Below are 10,285 nucleotides of genomic sequence, written 5' to 3' on the forward strand. Positions count from 1 at the left end.
CCGCCCAATAATCTATGAACAGCAGCAGATGAACTCCTCGATCGGGTGGATCAATGTGTTTAGTCAAAGCCCGGAGGGACAAAGACAGAAGGGAGTGAGAGAGCAAAGGAAAGCGAAAAGAAACAAAGCAAGAGAGCAGAAGATCCATTGAGTATGTTTTTTGTGGCTGAAGAATCCGTCCCCAGTGGCTTTGAAAAGAAGGATAATCCTGTCAAGTAAGCGGACCTTTGGATATTCATGACTGGCCGAGCGGCTCCGCGGACTGAAGGAGGACACAGTCAGGATGGGATTAAACATCAAAGTGAATCCAAAGGAGAGCAGGACCGGGACATGAATCGACCAATGCAGAATCACAGAGGTCTTAGAGGGGTGTGAGCTGGGGGGCCAGTGGGGACCAGTTGTCTGGTGGTGTGTGCTGTAGTGGACAGGACTTTGATGAGGGCCTTTCGAAATGCCATTCAAGGAGAGTGATATGATGTGGTCTGTACACCTGCCACCAATCGGAGAAACCTTTACATACATATACACATCAAATTTAATAGCAAAAAGTAAATCTTATATATTGTCTTCTGGGGTGGAATGATCCGGTGATTAGTAAGCCCCTGTCCATACACTTGTCTGCCCATTTGGTCTGGGTTGGTTCCTGCTAGACAATGCCCCTGTGCACAGAGCCAGGTCCACAAATAAATGTTTTTTGAAGTTTGGTACAGAATAACTTGACCGACCCACAGATAGCCCCCGTACCTCAAACTAAGCCTAAGGGATGAACTGGAACCCTGACCGTGAGCCAGATCTTATCATCAGTCATCAATGTTGGATCTCACTAATGCTCCTAAATGGAGGCAAACCTTTGTAGCCAGGTTCCAACATGTGGTGAAAAGCCTGAACATGGAGGCTGATGCAGCAGCAAATTAAATCCATTGGCATAACTAATCTTATCCTTCCAGAAACATTGTACAAGTCATTAGAAACATATTTTTCGACAGACAAACAGTTGACAGGTTTCTTTATAGCCTGAAGAATGTGCTAATTTGAGATATTTATTTTACTTGCATGGGTGTGTCTGGTCGTACCTTGCAAAGTCATAGACGTTCAGTTGTGTCTTTCCATCGACTTTTTATTAAATCTAACACATATATAGATACAGTAGATATAGATGATCTGGCATTTCTTGCACCAAGGAATTGGATGGATGGGTCTGCACTCGCAATTGAGTCCCAAATAAAATTCACTTAAACTTTGATTTGCAATCATCCCTTTTAAGCGCACCAACCAAAAGTATTGAGAGAACTGAACACAAAAATGTATTATATTTTATGCAAAGACATTTCGATCCTCAGCATCTCCCATTTCAAAATCACAAACTTTGTTTACGGATCGGTGCTAACCGATGTTAGCATGCTACCACACTGGACTAAAATCGGTGACCATGGAAGTATGAGCATTCTGCTAATCTGCTGTAGCCAACTGAATGACAGCCTCTTGAGTTAAAGCTATCACCTTAATAAAAACATATTTCATGTCTTACCACTTGAATTTTCCACAGAGCTTCAGTTCTAACGTTATCTAGCCAGAAAATAACTTTTCTTGGGTTGGAAGATACGCCAGTCCACTGTGATTATTTCTGCCACCGTGAGATGTTTTAACAACCCTAATTTGTCGAGTTACTGAAGTCTGCTATCATGTTGCGCTGCAACATATGTCTGCTCTCTGAGTTGTTGCTTCCCTTGGGGTCCACTGTTTCACAAATCAAATCAGCACCCCACTCAGAATGGCTGTCATCTGATTTACAAGCAAGCTGGACAGAAGTAAAATATGTTGTATTTTTTTATATTTTATATTGAACCATTTCATTAGAAAAACGTGATTCACCTGCTATCACACTCTCAGTAGCTAACCGTTCTCAGTGGGAGGCCGGTCATGAGTTTGGTCAACATCTGTGACAAACCTGCTGCAGTTTAATAAGAGTGGAGGCTGAATAGAAAGGGAGAGTGGTGGCTGCTTCAGTCTGATCTCTCAGGTCTTAGTGGGGATTTTAATGTGCTGAGAGGCTGTGAGGAGCGGGAGCACAGTGGGAGGTGAATGAGCTGCAGGCTGTAAGGCATAGCGCAGAGATTTTGTGCTGGAGATCTCAAAAGGAGGGGGTTGGTAGGGGGGTGTGGGGGGTAACTGGTTAACTGGGTGTGTGTTTGTGTGTGTGTGTGTGATGCACAGTGTGGCTGACAGATGTGTCCATCAACGCCTGAAAGAATCATCTTACATCCATCGCATCCATCTGCCAGCCTGGCGTGGCAAGATTTTGAGAAATCAGAACAATGTGTTAAAATGCAAAATAACGTCCTCCATTCAAGAAACAAGTGAACGGATCGCTTTAACCTTTTAAACTCTGCCTACTCAGCCAGCTGGGGTAAACTCTTGTGCCACTAAGCCCCTGTTAAAAAGATATATACATATTTAGAGTTCTTCTTAAACCCCAAAGTTTCCAACAATAGAAAATTCAAAAAAATCAAAAATTGTTAACAAAATGCTGCACAAGACATATGGCATACTTCTTTTTATGGAAAAGTGCTGCCATGAAAAAAACAGCTGTCTCTTGAGTTTTAAATATAACATAGTTTTCTTGAAGTGTTGGAACAAACATGTAGTTTGCTTTATATATATCTGTTTCATAGTGCAGTTTTTCTTATTCAAAGAAAAATAGGGGGAAATACCAGGCAAATATTGGATGTTTAAGCGGTTAAAGACACAAGAACACAACGTTTTAACATTCAAAATGCATTGCAGAGAGAGAGTGTGTGGTCGCCAGAGGGTGGCTGGGTGGATACGCCACACTCTGACAACCTCAAAATTGGCGTAAAAGTTCACGGTGCAGCAAACGGAAGCAAAACCTATTTTCCTTCACAATACCTTTCATCTCTTGCTGGTGGATCCCCTGGTGCTCCCCAGTCAGCTGGGTGGTGTGATCCCTGCAGCGTGTCCTGGTTGGTTCTGCCTCGTGGTGTCCGTCCAGCTGACCGAGCGCGAAACGTGTCCAATGGGAGGCATCCAGGGACCATCCTAACCAGCCATGAACCAGCACAAATGGTCTAAACATAAAAAATACTGTTATATATGATGGGTTTTTAATGATTGGTCATAAGCAGAACTATACCAAGCTTTCTCTGTCAGGGCCTGCAATTATACATCTGCATTTTCTAAGGGCAACAGGATTATCCATATGTTGTCAAAAGCCTTTATTTGGAGGTAAAACATAATAAATTAGTGCACGGAAATATCCGAAGCAAACACAGCATGTCAAAGTTAAACAAACAGTTCGGCTTATAGTTTTACTGTTTGTTTTTCAGATAGGTTTGGCTAACCAGGAGGTTTGTTTTTATTTCATCTGATTAGTTGTTTCAGTTTTTGCCAAATTAAACTTGTAGCTTGTAGGACAATGACAATAGAAAAAAAGACATACATCGAAAGAAACAAGGTTTATTCAATATAAGAAAGAAAATGATTTCAGTTTGAAGTTGACATTATGCAATGTTAGAATATCTGCAATGCATCACAAAGACAAAGATAGTTTTTGTTTGCAGTCTCTTTATTAGGCACATTCGATGTCTGTTGCCCTTTTCGCTCGCTAAAAAGCGCCACTTTCAGAAGTCTTCATTTCCGGGACGTGTATCCTCATCCATCATACTGCTCATCAGCTTTCACTGTTTCTTTGACTGAGGTCTCGCTGCACCGCCCTCCATAGAGACGAGGATAACCTCTATAAACCCACCCCATGGCCTTGTACCGCTAATAAAACCCCAGAACGAAACATCCCAACCCGCCCCCTCAACATTTAGGCTTTAACTGGGCTGATGCTGGCCTTGATCGCTTGGTGAGAAGAAGAAGGAGCTCTGTGTTTGACTTTGGGACAAGGATTCCTTACTGTGGAAGTTTAGTGTCTGTGAATCCATCATTGTCACGCTTAAATAGGATCTGGGGTTTTAAGGAGATTTTGTGGGGGGACGGGTTAACTAACCCCTTTTCCTATTAGCAGCCGTGACACAAATCCCTGGTGGCATTGTTTCAGAGAGGGACATCTGCTCCAACAATAGACAATCTCTGAGTTGTGTTGAGATTTTGGTTTAACTTTAAATGGCCGCAATGAAAGGTTACTTTGACTTGACTGTTGCAAACTAATCAATGTAAAAACTTTCAAGAACATATTTAAAGCTGTACTACGTAACTTTGTAACAGGAATTTGCTGTGTCTTTATTGACTGCTCTGCCATGTCTAAATAATACGCTGAATAGTTATCCAAAGCATGTTTTTAATTTTATTATGTTGTCGAGACAGAAAGTGTCATTGGATCACTTAGCAACATGAAATATGAATGTGGCAAATGTCCATCTGTATTTAAACAACCGCGACCGACTGAGCGTGTGCAGCTATTGAGAGTGAAGCATTTAGGCTCTCTTTCACAAAGGGCCCGGGGGCTGAAACCTTACACCCCTCCCACCTTCATTATCCCTGCCGCGCTATGATCAGCACCAAATGCCGACTATCCCAGGCCAGCGCTCACAAAGCATGCTGGGAAGGACAAAAGCAGACCTTCAGCCGATTGGTTCCACCTTATTAACAGCTTGTAATCTTCTCATGTCTTTGGCCAAGCCTCACAGAGCAGGAGTTAGGGCCAATAGACGAGTGTATCCGCCGTCCCTGCTTTGATGCACAGCAGCTTTTTCCCCTCTGAAAAAAGCCCTGTTCTGTTTATATTTCCATTGTTGCAGGCCGCTGCACCTGTTTGCCTGCAGGGACACATGGAGAAAAGCAGTCACTAGCAACTGTTAATTTCTCATTAGGCTCTCTCACATTCACACATTGTAAGCAGAAGACAGTTTGGAATGTGAAGCCCGTAGCAGGTGCATCTCCCCATTTCACGTCCTGGTTAGCCAATCTGTCTAAAAACGCTGAAGAGAACAATCAGCAGAAAAAAACTGTATATTGATGTTGATATTGATTATTTTATCTGAGAGTTTTGTGCAATTTGTAAACTTTAGTGTTTGAAGGTTTTATTTGGCCACCATACCTCTATTTCAGGATGGACATTTCTGTTCCTTCTTAAGATCTCAGTCACAAATTTCATGAGATTTGTCTACTACAGATCTTATATGCACTTCCATATGTAATTTATTCTAAAAAGGCTGACATCAGCTGAGGTACAGCCATCTCACTTCCTTAAATTAACATTATTTTCGGTCTTACAGTCACTATTTGTTGTGGGATTTTTGCCACTATAAATATTTGGTGCTAAGATATCGAGTCTTATAAGAAAAAATAGCTATGAGTTTAAAAATGATTGCTTCAATGCATGACTGGGTTATCCAGCTTGAGAGTCTTTGGGGCAAACATGTAAATGACAGCGCACAAAGTAGTCCACACATTCATTACTCTCCATTTTAATAAGATTCCCGGAAACCAATCAGTACTTCTATGCTGGATCCAAGTTTGTGAGTTCAATTAGCCAGTGATTTAGCAATAACAGTTTATTTAGGAATATACTACTAGATATAATTTCACTGTGCTTCATTTATAGCCAAAACATTTGACAGATCCACATTTAAACAACAACATAAATGTGACCAAATGTGGCCAAATAAAACACTGGTGACCTATTTCCAGTCAGTGACGTACTTAAAGACACAGAAAATAGCTGTGTAATGGCTAACGTTTGGAGAGCCTTCTTCAGACGCTAACGTAAGTCCTCCCAGACCTCCCCCTGAGGCAAAAAAAAACTCATTGACAGACACATACTTCAAAGTCACACAAAAGAGCTCAATCAGACACCTGACGTAAATTGACTCCATTGAATCAAGATTGTGTCGGGACCTGCAGTGGCCAGACTGTGGTTTGACTTCATTCACTGGGATTGATTCATAATTATGCCAATTTGTACCCAATCAATGAGCCAATCGAGCGTGTTTTGTGTCTGTTTTAACAAGGGAACGTCTGCTCTACCCTGGTGGTCCAAACTCAATATTCTTAAAAAAAACACTGTGAATTGCTCTGGAATTATTTTCTCATGTTAAAAGAACATATTAAAAAATTAATGCAAAAGCAAATGTCACGTAGTTGAAATATATTTTTTTAGTATTCTTATTATTCTCACTATTATTAAAAATTATAATTTGTATTATAGTATTACAGTATGTAAGGTGCGTCTGGTGAATCTTCTGAAGCTATTTCTTTATTTATCTTTTGCCAAATTTCCCTTCTATTTGTATCCAGAATCTCAAGGAAGACCATCAAAGTTGCAACTCTTCATAAACCTTATTGACTTGGGAGCAACTATCCGAGTCTTCATTTAATAAAAAAAAACTGTGTAAATAATGGTTTAATTCCATAAAAAAAAAAAAGACAATAAGCTTTATCTAAACTGAAGATTTGTGCGTTCAAAATCCTAAATACAAACAAAACCAAAGAACCACACACGAAAAAAAAGAGAAAAAGCAGAATAGAACTTAATTTTTTTTAAATTTGTGTTTATTTCAATCATTTTGGAAACACCAAAAAAAAAACATAACATTACATAACTATTTTTCTCTTCAGTGGTGTGACTGTTGGTGTAATTTTCATCCTGTATTGGGGGATAAATTGACCCCAGGAGTTTGGCTGAGGTGTCTTCCTGTCTGTCAGCCACAGGAAGTGGCTCCGAACAGACGAGTCATTTAGCTCCCAGGTGCAGACCCACCATTGGACGGCCTTGCCCAGATGGATGGTACTCCTTCCACCATAAAGACACTAGTCTTCCCACTGCCCTGAAGCCACCGGTGCTCCTGCCCTGTTCCAGCCTCATCAAAAGGAGCCTGGAAGCTGGGAGGCGGATATGCAGGGCTGTGGCCCCAAATCAAGCTCACTTTTCTTTCCCTTGTAAGTGGTGGATTAAAAGAAAGTGGGGGGAGGTGCACTTTTCTCTAGTAGACACCAGCTTCTTTCTTTCTCGTCTTTTCTGACTTCTGTATGCATGGCCCCTTGCAGGTGTCCCCTTTCTCTCTCTGACACATCCCAAAATACAGTCAAAACCATCACGGCTTGTTTTCTTTCAATTACTCTGTTTATTACATCTCATTGTGAGACGGGCACTAGAAATCAGATTGAGAGCTCACAGGCAGGCAAAGACACACACACACACACACACACACACACACACACACACACACTGTCCTACATTGCCAACAGTGGACTGTCGGTTTACAATGACCAATTGGGGACCTTTAAAATATATGTATATATATATATTCATAATATTACTTTAAATCTTAAAATGTGCACACACACTCACACACACACACACACACACACACAAACACACACACACACACACACACACACACACACACACACACACACACACACACACACACACACACACACACACACACACACACACACACACACACACATTCATCCTGTCTGCCTGCACTCTGTTGCCCTGCAGGTGCGAGGGCCATCCGCCTGGCCCTTTTGACGAGGCCCCTCCCTTTCCTGTCCGTCTGCAGCCGTCCATTCAGCTTCAATCACACAGCACCAGCCGGACGCCACCGGAGCACTGGCGGGGAAGGGAAGCGCCTCCGCACACATCTTTCACTTGTTGAACCAGTGACAAGAGAAAGAGCGGCTTTGGGGGCGAAAGAAAGGGTCTTCCTCCTCTGCATCTCCTTCTGCTTTCATCGTAAACAACTTGCTTTCTGTTTGTAACGGTGCTGTCCTTCCCCTCTTCCCCCATGCCTTTCCTTTTCACCCGTTCAGATGGGCTTTTACAAGGAGGTGGGGGGGAGGGGTACGAGTGCAGAAAGAGGACGACCGGGCCCCACTGTGCGATTGGAGTGATGCTGAGGTCCTTTTTTTTGTGGCTCATGAATGGCACATTTGAGGTTTCCAGCCTTGCCTCGGTGCCCCAAGCCAGCTTCACCTGTGGTCGGAGTCAATTGGCCTGTTGTCTGCCTGTCTGGAACCGTGCCCATCAGCCCCTCCGCCAGCCAGCCAATTGAGTTAGCTTAGCCCGCGCTCACAACTGAGCAACAATAACCACCACCTCAAAACCATCAATTAACTCCCTGGCCACACAATGATGTATCCATTCACTGTCTGCCAAAACCGTTCCCTGACACGATTAATGCCCATGCTAATGCTGCTAATACCTGCTCTCTGTACTGTGGGTTTTAATGGCCTCCAGGTTGTTAAATGACTGTAGTGGTACATTCCATTAAGATCACAGTGTTGTTGTTTTTTGAGTGTGCTTTCAATTACCTTTGCACAAAGGCAAAGTAAACGTTGAAAAAAAGAAAATGTCAGGTACTAAAACAAGAATGAAGCACAAAAATTGTGGCTCCGAGAGGCTGCATTTAGGCAACAGGTTTGTGCTTGTATTCCACTTGCTAACATGCTCACAATAAGGTTTTGACGAAAGAGCCATTGTTCATCAAGTTCACCATCGTATTTTAGTCTGTTAGACTATATTGTGTGCATGTTCTGGACAAACTGGAAACTTCAGTCAGGATCAGCAGTCTTTGGATTTTAGAATTCAAAAAATGTATTTCAAAACACTAGATTGAACTGTTAACTGCATATTTTCCGCTTGTACGTCTAAATGCTTTTATGCTGTACATTGCAGGGGTTACTCTTTCAAATGACATCCAGATCCCTCTGGGATTGGGATAACTAAATATTTATCTTTTCTTTCTTTAAATTGTCCAATATTTCAATGGAATTCTTCAGTTCTTCTGGTGTTTTTGCCTTCTTCCAGTTGATTATCAGATATTTAAAAAAAAAGAGTCAGACCTGCATTATGTGTGTTTCTACAGAGCCCATCATGTGTCGGGGAGGAGTTGAGCTGAGGTGGGGGCATGTGAGGGGAGCATTTAGCTCACTTATCCGCTGTGTGAGCTGTCATTCTCGCCACACACAGCTGTGGAACTGAGATAAAACTGAGCTGCCACTTTAGGAAGCTCTCACTCACTGAATCAAAAAAGTTTGTTGTCTCATCATCGGGCTGGATGGCACGGCAGCTGCTTTCTGCAAGCCAAGGGGAGATCAACAGGTGGAGGCAATTTTTTGTGGTTTGTGGAATATTTTAAAAAGCATAACTGAATTATTTTTATTATTTATTTTTTCACTTTTATCACTGAAATTTTTTTCTCTGCTGTGGACATTATCAAAACAACTCTACCCTAAAGAAGCAGCTCTGAAGAGACTATGAACGTGCTGTCGAACCAGGTGATGAGGGCCCAGGAGCAGTCTCTACCTGGCTGTGGCTCCAGGTCCGGGTCGGTCCAGGATTTACCCCACTTCAACCTGAGCCACTCACGCCTCCATCCTGCACCCGGCATGCTAGGCCTCCAGGGCGGCCGGGGGTCCATGAAACCGCCCAGGGAGCTGAGCCCAGAGGAGCAGCAGGACCTCCGCCGGAAGATCAACAGCAGGGAGAGGAAGCGGATGCAGGACTTGAACGTTGCCATGGACTCTCTGAGGGAAGTCATGGTGCCTTACGCCTCCTCACCGTCTTCTGCCTCCTCTCCTCCTCAGACCCACCAGTCCGGAGGTCCTCCAGGGCGAAGGCTCTCCAAGATCTCCACCCTGGTTCTGGCCAGGAACTACATCCTCCTCCTGGGTTCGTCTCTGCAGGAGATGAGGCGGTTGCTAGGGGAGGTGAGCGTTGGCGTGGGGATGGGGGTGAACACTGGACCCGTCCCTCGGCTGCTGCTAGCCGGCGGTTGGCCCCTCATCTCTGGGCCCAGTCAGCTCCTCCTCACCCAGGAGTCTCTCCTCACATCATCTTCTTCCTCTTCTGCTTCCTCGTCCTCCGCTGCTAAATGTCCCCTGTTGTCCCCGGGCCCCATGGAGGCCTCGTTGGCCCATGTGCAGTGGGGCCCTGCCGGGGCCTCTGTCGGGCCTCTGTGCCCCTGTGGAGTCTGTAGACTGCCAAGGTTTAGCCACTCCACTCCGGCTCCAAGATTCCCAAAGTGACACCTTGAAGTTAAAGTTGAAAGATGATTTCTGAAGAACGGACTTGATGACTGTTACATGTATGCACATTTTTTTTTAATATGAATTGTTATTTAACATTTTTAACACTTGTATTAGGATTGGCTGTCATTACTCACAATGCTTATCTGATCTTTTTGAACTCAGTGGATCATCTGTAGTTGGTAAGCCAGTTTATTTATGTAGTAAGTCTAATATTTCCCTTTCCTGTTTCAGAGAGAGATACGTTGCAGGTTATTACTTCTCTTATGTCAAAAACAGAGAAACT

At 43.3% G+C, this 10,285-nt stretch overlaps 1 protein-coding gene across 1 annotated transcript; it reads left to right on the forward strand.

The window, feature by feature from the left end:
- Positions 1–9,228: 9,228 nt before the first annotated feature.
- On the forward strand, positions 9,229–9,999 carry olig1 (oligodendrocyte transcription factor 1; the record flags this gene model as incomplete). Its single annotated transcript, XM_080037836.1, has 1 exon — positions 9,229–9,999. The coding sequence occupies one exon, from the start codon at positions 9,229–9,231 to the stop codon at positions 9,997–9,999; it is 771 nt and encodes a 256-aa protein (XP_079893962.1).
- Positions 10,000–10,285: the final 286 nt, after the last annotated feature.

This window comes from Ammodytes marinus (genome assembly GCF_949987685.1).
Source record: "Ammodytes marinus genome assembly, chromosome: 12".
Taxonomy (NCBI): domain Eukaryota; kingdom Metazoa; phylum Chordata; class Actinopteri; order Uranoscopiformes; family Ammodytidae; genus Ammodytes; species Ammodytes marinus.